This window comes from Pimephales promelas, chromosome 23 (genome assembly GCF_988280905.1).
Source record: "Pimephales promelas chromosome 23, fPimPro1.hap1.1, whole genome shotgun sequence".
Lineage (NCBI taxonomy): Eukaryota > Metazoa > Chordata > Actinopteri > Cypriniformes > Leuciscidae > Pimephales > Pimephales promelas.
This window is the reverse complement of record NC_142791.1, coordinates 13,730,735-13,757,272: the sequence shown is the minus strand read 5'-3', so window position 1 is coordinate 13,757,272 and position 26,538 is coordinate 13,730,735. Positions and strand designations below refer to the sequence as shown.

The following is a 26,538-nucleotide window of genomic DNA, read 5'->3' as shown; positions in this document are numbered from 1 at the left end:
TTATTTTCAGTGCATTGTTATACTCATTAAAAGACTAATGATAAGTTAACCAATTGAATTTCAATAAAATATTTTCAAAATAATGCATAATTTAGTCATATTTGCATCAGAAAAGTTACATTTTTAATATTTATTATTTAACTAACTATTTTCCTTTACTGTGATGTTTCTGATAGTCACATTCCCTTTAGTTATTTTTTCTTACATTTTCAATGTATACTGACTTTTGAAATGAAGCGTCGCCATGAAGCAGAAGTTCTGTCTGGTTGTGGCATATCTGAGTGAAACGGCTTCCCCATCAAGAATACGTTTATACGGAGCCCCTCTAGTCCCACTTTGGTAAAAAAAATTAATTATAACTATCTTGTGGCCTCAAGATAGTAACTCGTGGCCTCAAGATACTAACTCGTGGCCACAAGATAGTAACTCGTGGCCTCAAGATACACGAGTTACTATCTTGAGGCCATGAGTTAGTATCTTGTGGCCACGAGTTAGTATCTTGAGGCCACGAGTTACTATCTTGAGGCCACGAGTTACTATCTTGAGGCCACGAGTTACTATCTTGAGGCCACGAGTTACTATCTTGAGGCCACGAGTTACTATCTTGAGGCCACGAGTTACTATCTTGAGGCCACGAGTTACTATCTTGAGGCCACGAGTTACTATCTTGTGGCCACGAGTTACTATCTTGTGGCCACGAGTTAGTATCTTGTGGCCACGAGTTACTATCTTGAGGCCACGAGTTACTATCTTGTGGCCACGAGTTACTATCTTGAGGCCACGAGTTACTATCTTGAGGCCACGAGTTACTATCTTGTGGCCACGAGTTACTATCTTGTGGCCACGAGTTACTATCTTGTGGCCACGAGTTACTATCTTGAGGCCACGAGTTACTATCTTGAGGCCACGAGTTACTATCTTGTGGCCACGAGTTACTATCTTGTGGCCACGAGTTACTATCTTGAGGCCACGAGTTACTATCTTGTGGCCACGAGTTAGTATCTTGAGGCCACGAGTTACTATCTTGAGGCTACGAGTTACTATCTTGAGGCCACGAGTTACTATCTTGTGGCCACGAGTTAGTATCTTGAGGCCACGAGTTACTATCTTGAGGCCACGAGTTACTATCTTGTGGCCACGAGTTACTATCTTGAGGCTACGAGTTACTATCTTGAGGCCACGAGTTACTATCTTGTGGCCACGAGTTAGTATCTTGAGGCCACGAGTTACTATCTTGAGGCTACGAGTTACTATCTTGTGGCCACAAGATAGTTATAATTAATTTTTTTTTACCAAAGTGGGACTAGATGCCTACGTTTAGATTTTAATTCAGATGATTGGATGGTTCTGGTTTGCTATTGGTGGATCTCATGTGAGTGACAGGTTGCCCCGCCCTCTTGCCATTGAGCACATTGTCAGAGAAGAGACGCTGCAAAAGAGAGGGGATTTTGATTAAAGAATACGAGAACACATTCCTTAAAAATTAATATCATGTGCACGCATAAATCATTTATAATAAATACTGCAGTAGCCATATTCCATTGAATTAAGTCGATTTTGATTTTGTTGTGACTTTAACCCTTTCACGCATGAATTATGATAACCTCAGTAATTTTTGTATTGCTCTTGGCATTAAAAATAAGATTTGAAATGTTTTTTTTTTGTTTTGTTTTTTTACATATTTCTCAGAGATTTTCAGATGTCCACTTGAGTGGACAGCATACATTTATGGTTTAAAGTGAAGAGAGACTAATAACAGCAAAACTGTGTATTTAACAAACTAATCAATAAAATGAAATAAAATCATGCACACAATATAAAATAAACATATACAAAAAATATAGAAATGCGAAATATTACAAAGGCAGTTGAACTTCATTCTAGTTGGATTTATCTTTGATTTTTCTTTGATTTTTTTTTAACTTCTTTTGACTGTAAATAAATATATTTGTGTTATTACAATCTGGTGACATCAAAAAAGTAATGTGATTACATATGTGACTTGTAATGCATTTACTCGTAACATTAAAAGTAATCTGATTACGTAATGGACGTTACTTGGATCACGTTATGTTAGTTGGATCTGGATCCAACTCCTCCCCCTGGATTTCGTGTTCTGCAGTGCAAATGCAAGAAGATGCTTTTTAATGGTTGTCCTTTTTAGTGACCTTTATGCATGAAATAATTAAGAAAGAAAAGAGACCATCATTTAATTTCTTAAGAAAAAAATCCCAAATTGTGTTCCCCTTAAGTGTTTATGTAATAGGAACTAGCATCTGCTCTGAAATTTCTGTGATAGACGTAGGTCACATTTCTATTTACTTACATTTACAATGTAAATCGACTAAATACAGCGTTTAAACCATAGACTGTGGTTTAAACCCACCCAGTGGTTCAAACGTGAAGTTGCTCCGATACTCCAGATGGCGCTGTTCACACGGACACAGTTGTGATGCGACGAGCACTTACCGGAGAAGAAAGTGCTTTATTTATCAGAGGAGACCATCCGATTTAGGTTCTAATTATTGATTTTACTCGGTATTTTAGAAGTTGTTTCTTTTGTTTAATATTTAGATATAGAGCACATGTGGAAATGGCCGCAAATCCGCCCGGACAAGGTAATTGGTGTTGTATATCAGCTGTCGTAAACAGTTGTAGTTACTGTCATTTCTGATATTAAGCTAGGTGGATATAACATTCTGTAAGTTACTGTTTAAATAATTTTCAAAGTAACTCAATGATTACAACAAATTTAAGGTATTAATTTTAAGGTAATTTTTTAAGGTACTCAGTTTTAATATAAGAATGGCTTCAAATAGGCCTACAGAATGTAATATGTGTTTGTTTGCTTTAAATTAACTGTATCTGCATATCTGTTCTTGATAGGATTTCAAAACAAAAACAGGGTTGCTATTTTAGCCGAGCTGGATAAGGAGAAGAAACGCCTGATCCAGAGTCAGTCAATGAACAATCCAGGAGCCAGGTACTGTTTCATCTTTTTTTTTCCATTCTCAGAAGGTCTATACAAGTTATTCACATAACTTATGAAATATAATGTGTTTTCCCAGCATTCCACTCTCTAGACCAGCAGTAAATAAAGAGTTCAGGGATCAGGCCGAACAGCAGCACATTGCAGCACAGCAGAAAGCAGCTTTACAGGTACCGTAAGCTTCATGTTTAGAGCTTCAATATTTTTTTTATTATTGATAATGTCCCATCAGATCAGTATTTATCTCTGGTTTGGTTTCAGCACGCACATGCACACTCGTCAGGCTTCTTCATCACTCAGGATTCCTCCTTTGGTAACCTCATACTGCCTGTTTTACCAAGACTCGAGCCGGAGTCTTGATCAGTTTTGATCAAATATGCTACTCTGACATGGACTTGCTAGATGACTTTCATTTTTCATGAATTTTTTTTATTGTGTGGTGGTCTATTTTTTTTCATGAATTTACATAAAATGGAGAAAAGTTAACTATTACTGTCTTGTCATTTTTAATAATGTAATAATGTTTTTCCTATTGTCATGTATATCAGAGAATGACAGCTTCTCAAACAAGAACAAATGTTGGGCGCGGCTTGATCTTGTCCATTGGGAAATGATTTGATGGTTTTGGTTTGCTATTCGAACTCATTTGTGTGACCGGTTACTCCGTCCTCATGAGAGATGTCACTGCTAGAGGAAGGGGATCTTAAAATGAATGAGGCACATGAGTAAAAAATATATGTAAAGATAATAAGAATTGTGCATTTTGATTTTCGTGGTGACTTTAAAAACTAAATCTGAGACGTGAGATAAAAACCAGGAAAAAAAAAGTATGAAAAAATATGACTACTTATTTTACAGGGTTGCTTTATTCGTGGCAGTATATTTGTATCTCAGCGGATTTCTTTCATGCCTCAAACACCTTAATTTGTAAAATAGTCATTGTTGTGTATGTTAAAGAATAAATAATATTATATCAGGCACATATGTTGATCAGGCTATATCTAACACATACAGTATCCAATAATGTAACATCTGATAAGTGCTTTCTATTTAAGATAACAGCTACACAAACAGAACATTTCCAAGACAGGAATAAATGAAGGATAGCAGAATTAGTTCCACTACATTCATGTGTCTACGACATGTACGGAATAATTGAACTGACTTTTTAAATTCATCGTCAAACTCGTAACTGTTGGCATACACAGTAAAGACATGAAAATTGGCATCCGAATGCCTTTGTAATGTAGTTGACTTAACACTGGATAATGAATATTTTGCATTGCACATGGTAAGACAGCTGTTTTTACAATATAATCATGACAAAAAGACAACTTTATACATAGTCTCATACACATTGACAGAAACAACATTTAAGACTTTGTATATAACACTGTTAAATAACACTGACTGGCTGATGGAACCACAAGCAACTATCCTGAGCTGTGACCCAAAGGCAGCGGAAGGGGGCAAACAAGAGTCCATTTGAGGCTTTGAAGAAACCTTCAAAAAAAGGCAAGGTATCAGAATACACAGCTAATCTTAAAAAAAAAATGAATGGCACTTCATTAAGAAAAGATTGGCAACCCCTGGTGTAGACACCTGTCAGCAGGGGCTAACTGAACCGTCCAATCATTGACTCCTTAGTTTGAGCAATCTAACACATCAGCTTCTTACTCAATGAATGCAGTGCATTTGGAGTAGGAACGAGATGGCTCTCATTGCAGAACACGAAATCCAAGGGGAGTAGTTGGATTCAGATTTCCATATACCTAAACCTACCCATCTCTGCCCCTGATCCCTAATCCTACCCATCTCCACTCCCTGATCCCTAACCCCACCCCTCATTCTACCCATCTCTCCACCGCTTAAATCTGGATCCAACTCCGCCCCCTGGATCTCGTGTACTACAATGAGGTGCTACTGGTAGGAACAACTCTTTGTCCAAAAAAAATGGAAGACGGGAGTGTTTGAAAACAGTGGCTCAAAAAATGACTCTTCAGCTTTAAGCAGAGTCAGTAGAGTCAAAAGAACCAGCAATGACAAAGTTGGTGCTGCCGGGATGGGAACTCCCTGACTGGGCGGCTTGTTGCCTAAGGTCATTACAGATCAGAACGAGCTGATTGCTTTGGGCCTCGGACAAGGAGCTGCAACTCTGGTAAACGCTGAAATTGGTCTTTCTTCCTGGAATGTTGCCTTTCTCACACATGGTCTTCACCATCTTTGCTAATTTGTTCTTTCCCAGAGCTTGGCAGTTGTACCAGTGCAGGGCGGCCAGGTTGACCACAGGCTTGATGGACAGATAAAAGGGGGCATCTTCAAAGAGCATTGCTTGAGGTCTGCGCTGAGCGAAGTCCTTGTAGTCCTGCACCGGGCAGGTTTGAGGAGCGTGCGGGGTAGCGTAGATGCGAAACTCGGTCGTGGACCTTCTGTTTCTGGCATTTGGGTCACTAAAATCCTGGTAGGTCCACTCCAGACACTCTAGTCCTGTTTCTGTGGTGAGCAAGCGCACATCGCCCCATTTGAGAGTGGAGCTGTGGAAACCTGTGCAGTGGCCAAAAGCCTTGGTGTTGTTGAGCCACACCAGGTTGAGTAGACCCTCAGGGTTGAAGCGACTCAGGAGACCCCGTTTCCTTAGGAGCAATTCGTCAGCAAGGGTCAGCTTCATTGACTTGTGGGGTTTGTTGCCTTTCCCTTTGAACTTGAGCTCCAACTGCTTTTGCTTGAGGGCATCTTGGGATCTCTGAAACTCCCGGTCTCTTGTAATGCTGTAGGCGTAGCGATGCTCCTTCAGATAGCGTTCCAGGCCACACTGATAGTTGGCCAGGCTGTTGGGCTCATATTCCGAGCCATCCCTTTGGCGAGCATCTACAAAGAAGGAGGCCAAGTAGATGTCCAACTCATGGCAGGGGATGAAGTATATCTCTCTGGTCTCGGTTGGATACTTAGAAACCAGGAAGTCCCGAAAGTTGCGAAGAGCTGTTTGGGTGCTGCGAATGGTCTTCTCGTTCTGTTCTCGGTATGCTCTCTCATCCATCTCTGCTGAAAGGGAAGAAGGTAGTGTTTTCATATGTCAAGAACTTTATTGCGTTGAAAACAATTACCCAGTGGACCTTGGGCTAAAGAGGTGTGATATACTTGACATGAATGGAAATGTATTTCTGTCTCTCTGTGAGGGATACACATACAGTTACTAGTGAGTTACCATTACTGGATAGACCAATACTGGTCTAAGGTGTTGTCCAGAGATTTTTTCCAATGGATTTTTGAAGGCCAGGTTTTTGAAGGCTTTTGAAGTTTTGAAGATTTTCACCGTACAATCCATTAAATGGACTGGGCTGGGTTTCCCAAAAGCATCGTAAGCTTAAGTTGATCGTAGAACAATTGCCACCAATGGTGTCTACGATCAACTTAAGCTTACGATGCTTTTGGGAAAGGCACCCCTGGACAGTTCTATCTCTCCTGCCTTGACTAGTCCAAATCCAAGCATTTACACAGATACACAACGTTTGAAAGCAGGCATCTATCAGCAGATCCCTAATATATCCACTGATTGAAGCCTGCTTTCAAGCGCTCAGTGAAGATGTTGATCATTGTAGCCAATCACAGATATGTATGTTGAGCTCGTGAACACAATTGCCTATCAGAGGTGTTTAAGAATCTGTTAAACATTGCTTAAAATGCTAGAGGGAAATGCTGGTATAGTTACATTTTTATATTTCACTGGGTACCAAAGTCGGTACTTTTGACAACGCTAATTTGTACCATATGAAATATGATCTCCTTTATTTATAGCAAACAACAAATCTGCTCAGATACTGTCCAATCTTTAGGAAATATTTCTAATCCCAGATTCTATATTGATTGTATTGCTTTTTGAGTTTTCGCTTATCATCATAATGGTGAAATCATTTTTCCAACAAAAATAAACCAGGCAAAAGGGGTTTTAGGTTGAGATTTTCCATTTATTATTCACAATAACAGCCATTGAACCCACCAGATCATACAATGCAGTGTATGATATCATTAAGAGCTTATATTTCACAGTCTACATTTACATTTATTCATTTAACTGACGCTTTTATCCAAAGGAAGAGGTGTCGTGTCAGAAAGTACAAACATACACTGTAGTTTGTGATGGAAGTAAGCATGCAGTTATAAAATGATTATTATCATTATTTACCTAATGTTTAACACTGAACTAAATATTGGTCAGTCAATCTGATACTAATACAAGGGATACAAAAAATTATCTAAACAATTATCTAATATTATTTCATTTAAATTGGCCAAGAACAAGTACAACAACCGATTGAACGTTTTAAACAAGTGTGCTAGCATAAATAGCTCACTTTGTGACTGATCATGGCAAAAGAGGAAAAAAGAAGAACAAGGCCAAAATGTGATTGTGAAATCCAAAGTGTTCCCTCAGAGTGGTCCTCATGTCCATTGTAAATCAGATAAGGTAAATGTATTTTTTTTATTATTATTTGCTGACAATTGGTAGAAGTTCCCCCTTTACTTTCATACTTTTAATCTTGGCTTTGATACTGTCATCCATGGCCTGTCGGCATCTGACTGCATAGTGGGCCAACGTTTCCTCCTTCTCATCCCATGGAGGCAGAGCGTGGAAGACTTCAGGGGCCGCCAAGCTGAGTTCAGCAATGGCAGCTGTCCTGGAAATGGTATTACGGTCTACTCCGACTCTCTCAAAAGCCACTTTCATGGACACACAACGTCGAAACTCTTGCAGTGCAGCCATATATCGAGCAATCACGCCCACAACGTTTTTCACTGAAAAATAGTAACATCATTCTTTAGTGAAACAAAATTTTACTTGAATGACAATCAAAATCTGGCATCATTATTCATTATCTAGACCACTTCTGAACTCAAGCCCCCAAGATCCACTTTCCTGAAGGGTTTACCTTTAACCTCCATCAAACTCATCTCCCTATAACTTTCTAGGGCTGAGTTTATGTCCACTTTTTTACGCCTTTCCCTCACTAACTTACCTTCGTCTTGTTCACTCGGATGTAGCCTACATCATTGCTTACGTTGCACAAGTGCCCACTACTGGCAGAACCCTTGCAATGTATTTAAATGGAGCCCTAAACCCTTGATCACTGGAATCCGTTATGAAGCTGATTTATTATTTTCAGGTTTTTTCCTTAGGAATTTGTTTTACGCACCATTCTATAGGCCTGTATGTATACTTTGGCTGTTGGAGAAAATATAGTAAACTACACAAGCAAAAATGATAACAATAGAATAAGGTAGCTACAAGTATTATGCGACATCATACACAAGAGTTTAGTGGGGTGGGGTAAATTAAGCCTGACCTGCTGTGACGTAACACTCATGGTGCATTGTGGTCTATGGATCTACCTGAAGTGTACATGTTGAGTAGACTTGCTCCCTCTGTCTAAATCGAGGGGTCGAGGGTCTGTCCAAATAAACTTCCCTAGCCCACTTGACAAAGTCGAACGTACTTCAAAATGGTGGTGGGGAAGTGCTAAAAGAAGTTTGTGAGTGTGACTAAAAATGGTGTTAAACGCAGCCTGGTAATCCATAAGAGATAGGTTAGCTTGTTAAGGTGTGTTTGGTTTGCTGGAAAGTGGATCTAGAGGGCCAGAGTCCAGAACCCAGGCTCTAGGTGTCTAAGTTAAAGTAAAATTTTAGGTCAACTTTGGACCCAAATCCTTTTCTTACTTCGGACACGTGTGTTCTCGCCATCTCTGGTTCTCTTTGATGAAATTTTGATGGTCCTCTGCCTGTCCCGTGGGAGCAACTCCACTTCCTCAAAGGAGTCGAAGAGGGCTGGAGAGTCAAGCGGAGCGCCCTCTTCAGGAATGGAGGTGATTATCTGATGCGAGCTGCATGCCTCCATTTGACTTGACGAAAGTGTCCTTCTTTTATCTGCCAGTCAGAGAAAACAAGAGCGTTCTTATCCAAATCACAACCTACATTCTGATCTCCATGCCTCCCTTCATTTCATATACAGATTGTCAGGAATAGTCACCTGGGCGTAGTTGTTCTTGCAGGAAGTCACAGATGAGCTCAGCCTTCTTAGTGAGTTCCTGTTGCAGAAGCTCTTTGTCTTGTTTCAGGCTGCTGATGGTTTCACCCATCAAGTCACCTTTGCTTCTCTCAGCCTCTAGTAGTGCTTTCAGTCTCTCTATTTCATACACAGCTGGAGATACTGTTTGAGATAGAAACAAAGCTTTACCTTAGGAGTTCCCACTATCACTGGAAAGATATGTCTAAAAGTTGTTGTTTTTTGGTGCTAATCTGAGAAGTCATCTGAAATCTGATTTAAGAAAAAAAAGAAGAAAAGAAATACTTAACATAGGCAATAATATACATTATAAGCTTGGGAGTTAAAAGTAGAAAACAGAAGAGAAATACATGGCTGGTGGTGAACATTTAGGGCTGCCAGATGATTTGACATTTTAATTGAATGAATTATGTGTTGATCAATTAGTCAAATGAATCTCTATTAATTACCACAGATTTATCCACAGAAATCAAGTTTATCTGTGGTAGACCTTGGAGCCATTTACACAGGACGTATTTCATTCGGCATCTTGCGGTTAACATTATGATTTGCTGTTTTTTAGCTTCTTGAGTTTTGCACTCGACCAGACAGTAAGTTTTATATATACAGTATATATATATATATATATATATATATATTTCACAGCACAAAGATGTAGATGCTTTGGATGATTAATGGAAAAGGATATTTTTTATCTCGCTTAGCTTGACAAAGGGGTCCAAAAATTTATTTTTAATATAATTCAGAACACTTCTCTTTCCAGTCAGTGTTGGGAAAAGTTACTTTTAAAAGTAATGTTACTTACAATATAAACTTTATTCCCTAAAAAAAGTAACTACTTGCATTATTTAGTTACTTTTATGGAAAGTAATCCAACTTTACCGTACTTAATCATAGTTATCCTCAGATATTTTGTTGTAAATTAAAAAGTAATGCATTACTTTACTAGTTACTTGAAAAAGTAATCTGATTACATATCCTGCATTACTTGCAATGCGTTTCCCCCGACACGGTTTCCAGTAGAACTTATTCTGATTGATTGCCGTGTCACATCTTGAAATGTGATCCTTTTATCATTACTTGACGATTACCCTTTTAGACGGGGAGTTTTATTTGTCTTTGTTTGGGGTGGTTTAAACTAAGGTCATCTTTATAATACTTCTTTAAATGTCTTTACTTTTAGTAGGCTTATTTTACAACTTCTCTTCAAATATGATTATTTTGTGATAACATTAAAAATCATAATTTCTAATAGGAAAAAGATGAAGACTAAACCACCTCAAATGAATCCCACTGATGCTAAATGGTAAAAGCGGAATTCATAAATAAAATACACTGAATTAATAAGCAGTCAATAAGAAAATTCTACCTTATAATATAAAATGACATGCAAAGGAAAAAAAGCTAAATTGCAACGATTCATTCAAAGTCAAAAATGCAACACATACATCATTTGGTCATTGTTTTTATTGGAACGCATCATAAAATGACAAAAAAGACCACTTAAGACACACCAGGATGATTGAGTATTTACACACTTGAAAATGAACATCAGTCATTAGTCTTCGTAGAAGTGCTAAAATAAGGACAAGTTCAGCATCAAAGGTACAAAAACAAAACACTGTTAAAACTGGTCAGGTTAAGACTTCCTAACCATTACGAAAAGATTGACCTTTCATAAACATACTAAATGCTCAATTCAGTTGTTTCTTTTATGTTAAACATTTGTGGACAACGTGATATACCGGTACCTAGGTTCATAAAAAAACATAATACTTGGTTATGAAAAAGTGATCAAACTTACGGAGCCTTTCAATATTTTAAAGTCTGCTTTACTAATACCAAATGAACAATTTCATTATATATCAGAAGTTTGTAAGTCCTTGAGTGACCTTTTCACTATAGACTCATTTCAGCACTTCACAGACAGCAAGACATTTTTAGGAATATCTTTAACACTGGAATTGTTAATTGTCTGTTTTTTTTATACTAAATAAACAAATCTAACATTTCTGGCAGTAATTTTATATGTTGTAATATGCTAAGTGGACTATCCACCTTATTTGTGGAGTAATAGTGGCCGCGGCCATTTGTGAATTGAATGTGTCGAGGGGCTTCCAGTTATTTTTTTATATTATGCTGCTTGATATTGCAAACGTGTATTACTTGCCATAAAATCTTAAAGGGGCTATATGTAGAATTCCCTTGTTATTAGCGACATCGGTGGCCGTTAAGTGAACTGCAGTCAGCAACTTGCGCACGCTCGCACTCGAGACATACAAAAGACTGAACGTGATTCAATGCTGGTGAAGTTTTCCTCTCATTAACATAATGAATGCACAACAAAAATGACAGCAGTGGGAAAACAGCAGTTAAAGGGATAGTTCACCCAAAAATGAAAATTCCGTCCGTAATTACCCTCATGTTGTTCCAACCCCGTAAGACTTTCGTTCATCTTCGGGAACACAGAAGTGCTGCTCTGTTACACTATGTGAACTCACTCTGAGGCCCACAGAGAAGGAAATGAATAGTTGAATAAAGTCGTTATTTATTTATTCATTATTTTTTGCTCACAAAAAGTATTCTCAACGCTTTATAAACGCCACTGTATTCATTTGGACTATTTTATAACTTTTCTGGGCCGGCCAGTTTCAATCCCATAGAAGCCTATGGAGACTATGGACTAGTATGGAGGAGTGATCCAGCTCTCAGATTTCATCAAAAATATCTTAATTTGTGTTCCGAAGATGAACGAGGGTTGGAACAACATGAGAGTGACTAACTACTGACAGAATTTTTATTTTTTTGGGTAAACTATCCCTAAAAGAGCATCTAATCATATCGATGTGGATATGTTTGCACCAGTTCTGCGAGTCACCGGCTAACAAACTATCATAACAGTGTAATTTTAAAGTATATTTGAGACTAAATAGGTGTGGCTATGTGAGACTATAGTTTAAATTAATCCATTTTCTTTGCATGACACATTGACATTATAGAAAAGATCTTTCGCCATTATCCCGAATATAATGTCATTGAATGGAAGAGAGGCTCTCGGGAGCGTAAACAACACATAGTGGATTTTCCCATAAAAAAAAAACAACAAATCCCAAGTCCTTCACATAAAAAATAAGTCAACAGGCTATCACAGACAACCTATGAAGTTGGGGAAGATCTTGTTTTTTGAATTTCATTACAAGCTTTTCACACATTGGCAATAAAAAAGGGATATTTTCTTTCATATAGCGTCTTTAAATGTATTAACTTAATTAGAAACACATTGGTTTTTACGTTTTAACGTTTAGTGCACATTGCAAAATAAGGTGGATAGGATATCACCTAGGTAAAAATTTTAAATGTACGAAACATATGGAGTAATAAAAACTTTGTGGGATGGTTATAAATCTTTAAAATCAATTTCCGGTCAATCATCCACAAGCATGTAATGAGGCTATCCTCAATTTAGTGGGATGCTGATTGACAAATCAGAGCAGCAGAGGAAAAAGGAAGAAAAAAGGCAATAAAATACAGTTTAAGGTGGTTTTGATATGGTAACAGTTCACATTTTAATATTTAAAGATATCGGGTATGAGTAAAACCCATCAAAATGGTTTGACAACTTGTTTTGATTGTTACAATGCTACATGACTAACATGAATAAGCACTAGACTATTCTAACGTTATTTTGAATGGTTATAAACAGGTTTGTGTTGACTAAACAAGTCAATAGTCAGTAACTATCACAGTATAGATAATGTTGGTTTTGCTGAAACGAAAGAAATGGAAATAGTTCATTTGTCTGACGGTGAATCTTTCTTCTCTTAGTGCTGTAGCTGAACAGAATCAGATTTTAACGACTCCACGTTTAATCGTTCATGTCCAAGACACCGATCGGCAGCTTCCATTCAATCACTTGGCAAACAGTGTTTCCTTTCAACTGTATGTATAATAATAGCATTTGCCTGTGAATGGACATTTTTGGGTATTTAGCAATTAGATATAGGAAGAAGGGTCATTTTTGCCAGAAGATTGTTCGTCACAAAAAATAAAAGACTCTTGAGAAGATTCTTGCTTCTTTTTCTGGCCGATTCGAAGTCTGCATTTATTAATACAGGCCTTCTTCAGCTTCGATGATTCCACAGGAGTCCATCCGTCTATCGTAGAGCAACGCAGTACATATGCTGTGAGAGAAAATGGAAATAAATACATTTTTTTTAATCAAAAACATTTTAGGGTATTAAAAATTTTGAGGAAGTTAGAAAAAACAAATGGTGGATTAATGACAGCTCAGAGACCACTCAAAAAAAAATCACACATGAAAAATAAAAATATAATTATGTAAATATTACTGTTTATAGCTATTGTGCGTTGTTATATCAGTGCAATTTGATAATATAAAAAAATACATGTTTCCTTCTTTGTTTAGGGGGAAACAGTGAAGAACATACTTGATTATTTGTCTTAAACATTTAAAATCTACTAGAAGTTCTGAAAAATATATATATATATAAAAATATATAAAATAATTTATATATAAATATTAAATATCAGCAAAAGGATGAAGTCTCTTATTCTCACCAATGCTGCATTGATTTGAACAAAAATACTGTAAAATATTGAATAAAAACAGTAATATTGTGAAATATGTTTTCAATGAGATTATATGTTCAAATGTAATTTATTCCTGTTCCATCACTCCAGTCTTCAGCATCACAAGACCCTTCAAAAATCACTCTAATATGATGATTTGATGCCCAAGAAACATTTCTGATCATTATAAACAGTTTTTGCTGCTTAATATTTTTTTCTGGATTCTTTGATGAACAGAAAGTTCAAAAGAACCGCATATATTTATAACTTTTTTTGTAACGTAAATGTCTGTCACTTTTGATGATTAACTTAATTGAAAAAAAAATTGTCAAGTAAGAGTGAACCGTCCCATTTCAAATACTCACACATAATCCCATCCACTCTTCTCCTGTCCAAGATCTTTTTGCCGTCAGGTACTTTTCCCCTCTTCCCGAAAGCGACGGCCCCGTTAAGGTCCTCCTCGCTGAAGAAGTGCTCGAACAGCAGGTGGAAGAGTCTCATGCTGTCCTGCCGGGACTCCTGGAGCATGGAGGCCAGTTTGTAGTGCGGCAGGAAGAGTCCGCTCCCGGGAAACAGCTCCTGCTCCCCCAGTCTGGCCGGACTGGACAGAGGCATCTGCGTTCGCTCGTGAAACACCAGGATCCGATCAATGACTGTCTGCAGGTTTTGTAGGGTTATAGTATCTGCAATTTATTCAAAAGAATTGACCTGTTGACATTACTGATGGTGCATCAATCACAATTACATTCAACTGATATAGTTATCGGGCTTCTAGCTCACCTATGCTTGTTATAAACTCTTCCAGGTGTTTTCTCTCTTCAAAATACCTCTCACTGTTTGGACTGAGATCTGATGTGCAGAACTGCTCTTCTGAACTGTGTGCGGCAGGAACCAGATGCTCTGTAATACATCAAATAAGCGTTTAGAAGCGGATGAACTTTCCTCCCGACCCGATATTGCAATCAGCTGGCAGAAACACAACGCTTCAAACCAAACGCATTTCCCACACCACATCCCAGTAGAGGACTGGTCTGTACTTCGGTTCATACAATCGGTAAGTCCACAGACAATCAAGGCATTTTCATCAGAGACATTTTATTTTATTTGCCATGATGCAAAGTTTCCTCCAAATTCATTTGCCTCATGCAAATTCATCAATTATAAGAATCAATACAGAGGAAAAATTCTACGACTCTCACAAAACCTGTCAATAGGAAACACGTTGCTCTCAAAGAACCAAGACTGTTTGCATTGTGATATTCATTTTATGAAAAATAAGCACATTTTCCTCCCAAATTCTCAGATCTTTTTTCTAACAATTACAAAAAAGTATTTCTCATTACCAAAAAGCAATTAGACAGTAACATTTTATTGAATTAAATAAAAAAAAAAACATTTATTTTGTTAATATGTTTTTTTAATCAGCAAAAATTTCATCCAGTACAACAAATACTACCATAATGTAAATGCATTTATATATAAATGTATATGTATTTTTTTATACATAACATTTTTTAAATGTAGTTCCGAGAATGGGATTTTTGTTAGACTTTAATAAGAGTGTTTGTGCTTAATTCTCATGAAAATGTCACATTGCAAAAAAAAAAAAACAACAACAAAAAAATAGTTCTTATATGTTAAAAAAATAGTTCTAATGGTTCTTATAAAATAGTTTATGTGAAATGCAATTTCTTAATTGTTTTAATTTTGGGTAAATATGAGCTGGACATGGTTTATTGGCAGGTTTTGTGGGATTTACCCATTAATATAGTTATATAATATAAAACAGCAATACTTTTAGATCGTAAGTTCTTGCACAAAAAACTAACCATGAAGGGCTTTCAAAATCACAGCATAATCCATCTTCTCGTGTGAACCTGTAAACAGAATAAAATTATAGTTTGTCCGCAGAAAAAGAGATATGAATATTATCTTTTAAGCATTTGTATGCATGCTTATGATAAAACACATAATCACATGACACTTTAACAACGTTAAATCTACTGACATCTATTTTTCTCTCAGTAAAGAGAGAAAGTGTCAAGAAAACTCACCTGTTATTTTCGTTCGGTTTATTTGCAGTTAAAGAAATAACAGCGTCATCCATTTCCATCTGGACTGAAATGTCAAATATCCCCAGAGTCTCTTGGGAAAACAGCTTAATGGCTTATGGGAGAGGACGCGATCTCATTAACTAGCTTCCTAAAACCAAATAACTGCCTGTGTGAGATTGAATTCATTTATAATGCCATGTAGAGAGATACCCACTTCCCTGAAAAATGGGATTTCATCATAAAATGTACTCAGAATGAAGCACCAATCTAGAATTTGTAAAAAAAAAAAAAAAAGAAAAAGAAAAGATAGAATATTGTTTCAAATATATGTTAATAGTCGATAAAATATACAACTATGTAATAAACTAATAAAACTAATGGACTGATACAATGTTTTGATTATTATTTATTAGATACATACTGTGTTTTGTAGGCCTATTATATGGCTTTAAATTTGGAAGTAAATATTGATTTATGATTTATCATAATCTGCGCGATCCTTTCTTTGATGACGTTGCAAGGCATTCCATATGAGCGATTGTTGTCAACGAAGTCCACTTTGCTACCAACACGGTATATCAGTTGAAGTGGACTTTGCTGACAATGATCGCTCATTTGGCTATATATATATATATATATATATAAATATAATGTGACGTGAATTGAGAAGATAGTACCGAATTGCAGAGCTGGTGCAGAAACATCCACACCGCTATGATCAGATGCTTTCTTACCTGCCATTTTCTTACCGCCGTTATTTTTGTTGTGCGTTTATTTTGTTATTAGAGGAAAGCGCACAGCACATATTTACATATTCAATTAAACAGTGTGGACGGCGTCTGGATGTTCGTTAACAGTATGTCGCTGCAAAGATATTTCCAACTTTACGAAACATGAACTTAGTTATGAATATATCTCGGAATGAATCTTTGCTAACTCAGTTTCTCCACTCTTGCTTTTGATTTCTTCTCCTTCGTACTTAACTTTGATGTAAATAATTTCGTCAAATAATTAGGTCTACCATAAAGGTACACTATGCAGCGTTTGGCACACTAGCGGTTTATGAAAAAAACTGAACGCGTCTTGCTTAAACCGTACTCACATTCAGCATGCCTGCATTCATAAAGTTGTGTTATAGCTAGGGCTGAGTCACACAGAAAGTGTTTTTCCATTTCCACGGCATTCTAATAGAAACTGCATTTTTTTTTTCAATGAAATGAATGTATATATTTTAGTTTGATAATGTTTTTATTTTTTTGTATTTTTAAGGAATTTCATAAGTACTAAATTATATCTATGCAGTAGTAATAATCCATTTATTCACTTTTTGAACATAGACTTGAAAACTTAAACATAAATCTTCAATGCTTTGGAGCACAGACTTGAGTTGTCACTTTTTAAAGAAGACCCTTGGAAGATTATCGCTGAAGAAGAGAGAAAAAAAAGTTAACTTAAAAGTTTATAGTTTATTGTATTCACAAAAATATTTTTGAACTTACATTGAATTATATATTTTACTCTAAAACTGTGAGACAATCAAAGCCATAAATCTAAACAAGTTGTGCTCCAAATTTGAGTTTGACATCTAAAATTAATGAGCTTTCAGTAAGATTGTGTTTGGGCGCAGTACCAAAAGTTTCCACTAGACGAAATTCGTCTTCCATTAATTTCCAATGCGCTAATTTTTGAAAGGGCCATTTCACCAGGGACGTGCACAGGGGGGTTGCTCAGTTTGCCCGGGCAACTGCCCATATGCCCTTCTCGACTCAGGTTGCCCTTCCGAGGAAAAAAAAATCGTACAATGGAGAATTTCACGTAGGCCTAGACAAAAAAATAATATAAAAATCGCAAAGCCTCATTCACTTCCGTTCGGGCACTGAAAGTGAAAGTCAAACTGTTTACGTGGCTGCAGTGCCGCACGCGACCATAGACTGCACGCGACCGGTGTGTAGGCACCGCAAATTACTCAGGCCGCGCCTCCATCTCGTGTCGCGCGCTAATTAATGTGTACGAAGTCCATGACAAAATGAAGCGAAACTATCCTTCTCGTCACGAAAAGAGGAAGAAGAAAAACATGAGAGTGAATTGCGGGAACAGCAGTCAGGTAAACATGTGTTCTCTCCTCTCTAGTTTGATGTCAGCAAAATTTGATGGTTTTTGGTCTTGCTAACCTATCTGGGCAGGCAGTGCATCTCTTGCATCACTTTTTGCCTGACAAAAGTGAGAGTAAAATACCATTATTTATTACGTTTTGTTTTTGATAAACGACAAAGTGCAACAACCGTGTTTGTTTACTGCAGCTCGGAAAACATAACGACGTCGCGTGTGTTGCGTTCATATGCGCGTGCACGAAATGAAACTCGCATTTTTCAAGCAGAAATGTGGAGACCAGAAATACTGTACAATATGTGAATGATGGCACTCCCAATCAAAGTACACATTATAAAGACACTGATTATCTAGTCTCAGTTTAGTTAAAAACTCTAAACAACTGCACTAATTATGCAAGATAGAAACCAATGTATTGGCAATTTGACATTGATTGACTATTGATTTATAGGCTATATTGAATTTAAAATGATGATTAGCTGGACATTCTGGTCAATATGAATGCAAATCCCTCAGTAAATAACAATAAATCAAGATTTGCTTCAACATGCATAAAAAAAATAAATAAATAAAAATCATAGGCTACTGATTCCGAAAATACCCTGGCTGTAGAGTGAATCAAAATTAATCCCAAAAGCCAAAGTTCAGGGTTGTACTTTATTATTTTCTTCTTATTTATGTTTACGTTAATATTCACTTGTTATCTTAACATTCTATAAAAATGCTTTATTCAGTAAATATTGTTTGTTTGAACCTCATTCTGTTCTATATTGTTGTACTTGTTCTTTGACTGTTTTGTTTAAAGGAGGGAGGATTGTATGGGCGGTATTGAGTGGCAATGGCAAATGGTTTACATGGCTCACGGCATCACAGATCAGGTAGAGGGCCCCTTAGCAGAATTTTGCTTAGGGCCCCATGCAGGGGGAGGTCAGGATTGGCAAAAAAGGATTGTATTTTTTCCCGAAATCTAAGCGTTTTTTTCGAGTTTTTCCATTCAACAATATGAGGAACTCTTTTGCTCATTTGTCTCATCTCTGACATTTTGCAATCTTTATAAATAATAATAAGACCATAAGATGAGGCATTGCGTTTGGACATAAACACGGGCAGATAAGGCAATTTGGAAGGTGACAAATTCAACTGAATATATTCCTTCATATAGCCCATGAGGGGGGAGGAGGAGGGGGGGGGGGTGCCCTTTTTTCAGGTCAGAGCAACTGCCCCTTTTAAAATTCCTGTGCACGTCCCTGCGTTTAACCCTTTCGAATCATGTCCATGACATTTTTTTTTGTTCCCATAGAAAGTGCCAAAACCTTTACCAAGTTTTCTACCATTCTGATGAAGTAAAAAATCCTCAAAAACAAAAATGTAAAAAAAAAAATTTTTTCAAAAATGACCGAAATGCACCAGAGGGTAAATTCAACTTCTCGCGACCTAGTGTTTTTCCAAATTCCACTGCCTGTGTCTCTTGTTTTTCAAAGTGAAAATATCTTGTGCGTGAATTGTCCCTTAGGGCCGGTTCACACAGAATGTATTTTTTTGCGGTTAAAAATGCAAGACACAGGCAGTGCATGGGAAGAAATGCCAAAAGTTGAACTTCTTTTAACATGAGCACTGCAAAAGACAAGTGCAACAGTTAAACACGTCCATCTTGCAAGTGTTTGCGCTTATCTTCCATAGTTTTTCAATGTAGTGGAATGGAAAAACGTGTTCTGAGTGTATCACCCCTTATCCTTACAGTCATTCACTTTCCTTTTTAAAGAAAATATGTAGGCAAAGATGTTCACTCCTAGCCCATATCACTCCTTGAAGACAGCATTCTTCTTTTTGGCCAGGCTTGAATTGCATCTGGGGTATGTTTCATCATGTCTTTAGTGTAGTATTGGGTTACGCTTGTGCAGTGTGATAAATCTAATTTATGGCCTTGAATGAGACGACGTCATAAATGTAATTAAGAAGATCAATATAAGCCAGCACTCCACCCACAGGCTCGCTCACAAATATCACACACAGAAATGCATGTGCAATATACTAACCTTTTGTGTTTGTTTGGGATGTCTACGCAACTACATTATTAGTATGGATTTTTGTTCAGACTTTTTTCATTGGGTGTGTGGTTGCGGCTAGGGCACAAAAAGTGGCTTGCGTGATTAAATTATTATGCAGAACCATTCAATTTGCATTCATCAATGTTCAAAGCAAACAATGTACACTTCATTAGGTGCCGGTTTGCTTTGCCTCTAAAGCTACGATCTATTAAGCAATACTGGAATTTTACTTTTTACTATCTTTTATAGCACCTTCATGTTGCTTAGGTCATGACTATGAGATTAGTTCACTTCAGAATTAAAATTTCCTGATTTACTCACCACCACGTCCTTCTTTTTTTTCTTTTTTCAGTCGAAAAGAAATTCGTAATCACGTTGAGCGGAAGTACCGGCCTAGTGTTTACAAAGCAAACGTGCAAAGACCAAGTCAAGCGGCATTTACAAAATAATAAATAAATAAAAGTTAAAACAACGATTTCGGAAGATCTTGAAGTTGGAAGAGAAAATAAAATTGAGCTGGAACAAGCGTGACTTTTTCACATTTATGATTACATAACGCACGGCGCATCACAGTGCTAGTGCAGGATGAGCATTTGTGGTTAAAAAGTATATATATATATATATATATATATATATATATATATATATATATTTATTTATTTATTTATTTATTTGAAAATTACCAATGGTTTGGCTAGATAAGACTGGGATCATGTCGAGTCTTTAAAGCTGCATTGAAACTGCAATTTGGACCTTAAACCCGTTGGATCCCATTGAAGTCGCTATAAGGAGAAAAATCCTGGAATTTTCCTCAAAAACCTTCATTTCTTTTTGACTGAAGAAATAAAGACATGATGAGCATCTTGGATGACGTGAGGGTGAGTATTATAATTCTGAAGTAAATTAATCCTTTAAGTGGGTTTATGTTCATTTCAAGCACAAAGGCTCAACAGACACTCATAAAAATAAAATGAATTCATACACTGTACAAGTATTATATGCCATTGCTTTAGATAAATAAAAAAAGACAATCCAAAAGTCATGCATTTACTAACCTTGCAATGTAATAAAAATTTCATAATAATATCCGATTATTATATCCGATAATATTTTATGTTTTATGTACTTGTTGGTACCTTGCACTACATGCCTCTGCAGCAGTGATGTTATTGTGTAAGTCTCCCTGTAGTGAAAATCAAGCTATGTAATTTGCACATTCATAGAACCGCGTATACTAAATGAGGCAAGGGTGTAGAGTTACAGTCAAGCTATTTTAAGGCATAAAGATTTTTTTTTTCAAGGAAAAAAGCATTTAAATATATAATTTTGGTGATCAAGGATATGTTTTAAGGTATACAAATTTTGACTACAGGGGGACTTAAACTAAAATTAAAACTATAAAAATTTGTTTCACAAACTTAAAAAAATGCTTTGGAAAATAACTTGGAAAATACTTAAGTTTAAGTACTAAAATGACTAAAACTAAAATAAATAAAAATAAAAGTCAAATAGAAATATTTTTTAAACAAATAAAAATGACAAAAGCACAAAATTACTGAACATTAAACTAAAACTATAATGAAATTGACATTTAAAAAAATAATGAAATAATAAAAAGCTAAAATAATAGTATATAAATATAAATATATATGAATCTTCCCAGGCTGTCCCAGGCAGCAACCCTCCGTTTAGTTCCTGTCTCAATGAAGAGATTCAATTTTCAATTCTCAATTTTCCTTCTGAAAAGCTGAATGTGCTCTGATTGGTCGGCTGGACCGGTATGTTGTGATTGGTCAACCACTTTGTGTGTTTTGGAAATGTCCCACGAGTTTCAACACACTTCCAACTAACTCAAACAGGCCTCGTCCCTTTATTCTGTGTATGCCTTGGCATTATTTAAATGAGGAATATTGTGACGTGTTTGTTCTCGGAAGAAAACCGAAGACTACAAGCGAGACGTTTCAGGGAGTTTAAACTGATATGAACTTTAAATAATAAGCTTTGTAACTTTACAGACCTTTTTCATGCTCAAACAGCAACATTAAAGAAAGTTGAAGGTGTAAAAAGGTGCTCTTTAAAAGCAACCATAGCCACGTTTCCACCGCAGGAACTTTCCCCAGGAACTAGGAACTTTGGGGTGGTACTCTGTGTGTTTACACCACAGGAACCAGGGTCTAAACGAAGTTCCAGGTAAAAATTGCCCCCCAGAAAGTCCCTGCTGGCGAGGTGGTACTTTTCAGAGTTCAGGAACTTTCGGGGTGGGACTTGGGGATTGGTTCTTTCTTACCACGCTATTCTTTCTGCCCAATGGTGCGTGTTCGTCCCATCCATCTCGCGGTCAATGTCCGCTGATAACAAACGTCTACTTTTATATCTAGCATTACGAGCTTTCTGAATACGCTTTGGATGCTCGTCTCTTTTCTGCCGTTTTGTTAATTTCTTGAATCTCTTGAATTTCTTGAAATTACTTGAATCTCCTCCATACAAAACTCAAAACAAACACGCAGGCTAGGAAGAGCAGTCGCACGCAGTTCAACGTCGCTACATAATCTTCCCGCCCCAGACCGGTACTTTACGAGGTGTAAACGCAGTACGCAAGCGGTCTGGGGCAAAAAAAGTTCCTGTGAAAAAAGTTCCTGGGACAAATAGTTCCTGGTAATTGCGATGGAAACACGGCTCAAAATAAGACGTTCTGAGAAAATTGTGCAGGGTTTGTTTGCAGGCGTTGCTAGCATATGACATCTAACGAATTTACATTTTTAAGTGTGATTTCAACAACAACATTCTCAATCATTTCTCATCACAAACGTAATGACATTTATTGTAGATAAGGGTCTTTACCTGTGTTGTCTGCTCTAACTTCTGTACTAAGTGCTTGCGTTGCTAGAAGATCCATTTCAGGGTTTACACCAATGGAAGCCTCTCCGTAAGACGAAGAAGACCTGGGATATTCGTCCCGGTGTAGCACCCCCATAGCGTCAATCCTTCCAGAATGGGGAACGGCTGACAAACTTTGACTGCATGCAGGGTTCGAGTTCATGTGCATTTTGTTCTGGGTAACGTGGAAAGGCGCACGCAAGGGTTTGATCATGGACGTAGGGGAGTTGTCAAGCGGAGACGAGGACACCGCCAGGGCATCTCCGTCTACAGAGGAAGGCTTCTGGGACATCGAAGAACTAGAGGACGGCCTGTTCTGGAGGTTCGGCCTGGGCGACTGCGTGACGCCTCCAGAAGAGCGGTTCCCCTCCGAGCTGCAAGGCATCTGTTGGTTGGCCACACTGTAATAGTCTTCACCCCTCTCTTGTTTGATCTTCTTCAACGCCGGGTCAGTGCTGTCCTCGGGTCCTGGTCCTTTCCTGGCTCTTTTCCTGTGCGCGGCGTTCGAGGCGTGGTTGAAGTCGGAGTCGCCGTCTTCGTCGGTGGCCGACGACTCGCAGACGATGTCGTAAAGGTTGTTGTTGTACTCCTCGCCGTTGTCGTCCATCTCGGAGGCTTCGCTGCAGTTGGAGATGTCGCAGGAGTCGTGGATCTGACTGGAGTCGCCTTGGCTGGAGCTGCCCTTGTGTTTTCCGGCATTGCCGAGGAAGCGTTCGGCCGAGGTGTTCTGCATGACGGCAGCAGCCTGAATCATACGGTCCGTGTCGATACTGCGGCTCTCTGCGTAGCACATGCGTTCCTTGTTCCCGGTTTTGCAGGTGGTGTTGAGGGGCCAGTGGTAGGCATGACCGGCGCTGCAGCCCCACATGGCCGTCAGGGTGCCGTGAGAGCCCTCGTTCAGCATGTGTTTTAGGTTGGGGATCAAGGTGCAGATTGTTCCATGACTGTGGGCCCATTTCACCAGTTTAGCGAGGTTGTCGGAGGAAGTGTGCAAACAGTCCTCCATGTTGAGCCTCCTCCCCTTGGGATGATAAGATTCATTCAATTTTCAATAAAATTGCATGTGTGATAAACTTAAAGGCAACAAAAAGGCAGTTGCTAATCATTTTACTTCTATAAAATCAATCTAAGTTGCATTTAGAAATTAGGGTGAATTCATGCCAACTTTATCGCAAAAGAGTAAAACAAACCAATAGAGGGCAACAATGGCCACCTACTTTTTTTTTTTTTAGAGCCGCTGGTTCTGGAAATATTTTTTCCATTAATTTCTTCCATAGGGATTATTAGCCATGAAGCCAAGTCAACCAGCTACAAGGTGAATCATACAATTTTCTTCAAAACTTTGATTTGAAGCAAGAAAGTATTTTAAAATCGGACAAAATTACGAAGGTACAAGACTGTGTACTTAATGGCTTAAGAGAGGGAAAGAACTACAATCCTAAGACGCATTGCGAACAGCATAATCAAATTAAAAATGGAGAAATATAAAACTACTCATTAAAAAATGTTGATTTTATATACAATATGCATTTTTTTGCCTAATATGCATATGTATCGAAATATTTAAATATTTTGAGAGTGTGGGAAGACTGTACATTATTCGTAGTGCTTCATGGGAGTGGGCGGAGCTAAAGAGATCTTTTGGCAAGTTTTGCTTGTTTCGACTCTGATTGGGGTCATTTTCTGTACAGCATCATGGATAATGTAGTTTTTCACAACGAGTTCTGCTGTTAAACAATTATTTAAAAGATTTATAAGATGAAATAACGCGAATTCCTCTGGAATCGGCCTGTTGCCCTCTATAAGATATTCATATTAAATGTTCAATTCAACTTTTTTCAAGTTGTCATGCATCAACATTATTTTATCCTATGATTATGAGTATGATAAGCTACTACCTTACAATAAAGTACTGTTACTGTTAATTTATCATCAATACAAATGTTTTCTGCATACGATCAACTTAAAGTCAAAATTAAATCGCAGGTGTAGCCCATTTTACTTTCACAATGTTCACAATAAGGTCATTACGATGCATTTCAATAATTAAATGGCTTCATAGAAGGTGCTAGTTCATGGAACAAATAAAATTCTGTCACCAATTGGTCAACCTGAGCTTGTGTTTGACCATATTTTATGTGTTCTATGTATATGCAAGCAGCACATATTAATGTTTATGTGAATAAATCTGCTAATATAATGTGATCATCATCGTGTCTCCTCAGAATACTTAGATGAATTATCAATTAATAAATATAGACTGCTTTCATAATGGCTCACTTCTTTAGGAATAAGTTTTTGAATTATCAAAGTTATGTTGCAATGGCACAGAATCTGATTTCATTAAAAAGGTCTCTATGTGTTTCGGAGACACTATTAATACTAATAGTAAAAGTAGCCTATCTTTTTAAATGTTCTCAGGTGAGCATTTATGTAAATCACCATTAGGGTATCTCCAGTAGATTACTATACTTTTAAGTGTCCTTAGCTACTAGTCACTTACAATAAAGTACTGTGACATTATGGCATGTGATGGTAATGAATGATTAGCATATTAATTTACCAAAATATGTTCATGGTATTCCAAGGTACTTATGAGAATACCATCCCCAAGCAAAATATAAAAAAAATCTAAACAAAACCAATGAATTACAAAAGGTTATTTGATTATTACTTTTTTTATTAGCGAAATTAACTGAAGACACACCCCTGTCAAAAGCATCACCGCCCACATGCTTTGTTTGCTACATTAGCTCTATTGTGATCAGTTGTATGACACATGAATCCATTGATGTCTCTGTTTATGAATACCGATCACGCTGCCTCTATATAACCCGCAGTTTTATTCGTATTCATATTCGCGTAATACACGCAGAGGTCCGAATGTACATTATCAAATCCCCGAGATGTGGCGCGAGCAGACAGCTGACTAGGTTTGAGACAGAGCCCGTGAGTCTGGATCTGCATAAACACAAAGCCCGACAAAAGCATCATGTACCTTCATACGGGAGAATCCACTCCGATGTCCGTCACGTGTGCTGCTCGCTGGCTCTTCGCTCGATATCAAACATAATTTGTTAAAACAAACTCTTAATTTATCCGCGGTTCTTCAAAATTTGACAGCATTTTATACAAAAGCCATTAATTTTGCTTTTAATGGACGTACGGCGGGTACTTCCGCTACCACCGGAAGTACGTGTCCGAGATATATGATATGGCAGGCAGGCAGTGTGCATGTCATTGTGATTCTACAAAGAAGTTTTGGTCTGATTTAAATTATTTCATATTCCATCCTCCCATGAGAATTTATAACTTTTTTTCTCAAGGATGTAATATGTTATTATGATAATAGTATCATAATAATAGGATCAGTCTCTAATGTGGTGAACTTTCATATTTTATTGGGGAAATTTTTCATTCATAATTAGAAATTCTTAGGGTCTCAACGCTCATTCCCTTTATTTTTAGTAGAATTTAAATTAGGCTACTTTTCAATTATCTTACCCTGATAGATAATAAGAAGAGGAATAGACTTATAGTGTTATAAAATATATTTGGTAAGCTTCCCTATTATTGTGATTAATTTACTTGCTATGTATTGGCTGTGTAAGATGAATTTACAATTTATATATTCTGTGGCTAGCTATTTTTATTTGTATTTTTATTTATTTACTTAAGTGGAATGTATTGTATTGTATTGTATTCCAAAGACGTTTAATGAAAAAGTTGCATACAGAATTTTAGACTGTTTTGTAAGATAAATTCAAGCGAAAATGCATTTTACTAAAGGATCATCACACAATTTTAGAGAAT

At 37.2% G+C, this 26,538-nt stretch overlaps 2 protein-coding genes across 6 annotated transcripts; one reads left to right on the top strand and one right to left on the bottom strand.

The window, feature by feature from the left end:
* The first annotated feature begins 2,428 nt into the window (after nt 1-2,428).
* On the top strand, nt 2,429-3,475 carry inip (ints3 and nabp interacting protein). Its single transcript, XM_039676540.2, has 4 exons — nt 2,429-2,618; nt 2,887-2,983; nt 3,069-3,159; nt 3,251-3,475. Exons 1-4 carry the CDS (start codon nt 2,594-2,596, stop codon nt 3,347-3,349), a joined length of 312 nt encoding a protein of 103 aa, XP_039532474.1. The 5' UTR covers nt 2,429-2,593; the 3' UTR covers nt 3,350-3,475.
* Nucleotides 3,476-4,847: 1,372 nt separating this feature from the next.
* Nucleotides 4,848-25,926, bottom strand: kiaa1958 (KIAA1958 ortholog). 5 transcript variants are annotated; one of them, XM_039676538.2, is made up of 6 exons: nt 25,724-25,924; nt 22,690-23,746; nt 15,467-15,514; nt 14,418-14,537; nt 14,003-14,320; nt 10,497-13,228 (listed from the first exon to the last, which is right to left on the bottom strand). In XM_039676538.2, the coding sequence occupies exons 1-6, from the start codon at nt 25,727-25,729 to the stop codon at nt 13,041-13,043; spliced, it is 1,737 nt and encodes a 578-aa protein (XP_039532472.2). In that variant the 5' UTR covers nt 25,730-25,924; the 3' UTR covers nt 10,497-13,040. The 5 variants fall into 5 exon arrangements, with proteins under 5 accessions (XP_039532469.2, XP_039532470.2, XP_039532471.2 ...); XM_039676537.2 differs by lacking the exons at nt 10,497-13,228; nt 14,003-14,320; nt 14,418-14,537; nt 15,467-15,514 and adding exons at nt 6,934-7,783; nt 8,702-8,908; nt 9,012-9,191; XM_039676539.2 differs by lacking the exon at nt 15,467-15,514.
* Between the last annotated feature and the right edge of the window lie 612 nt (nt 25,927-26,538).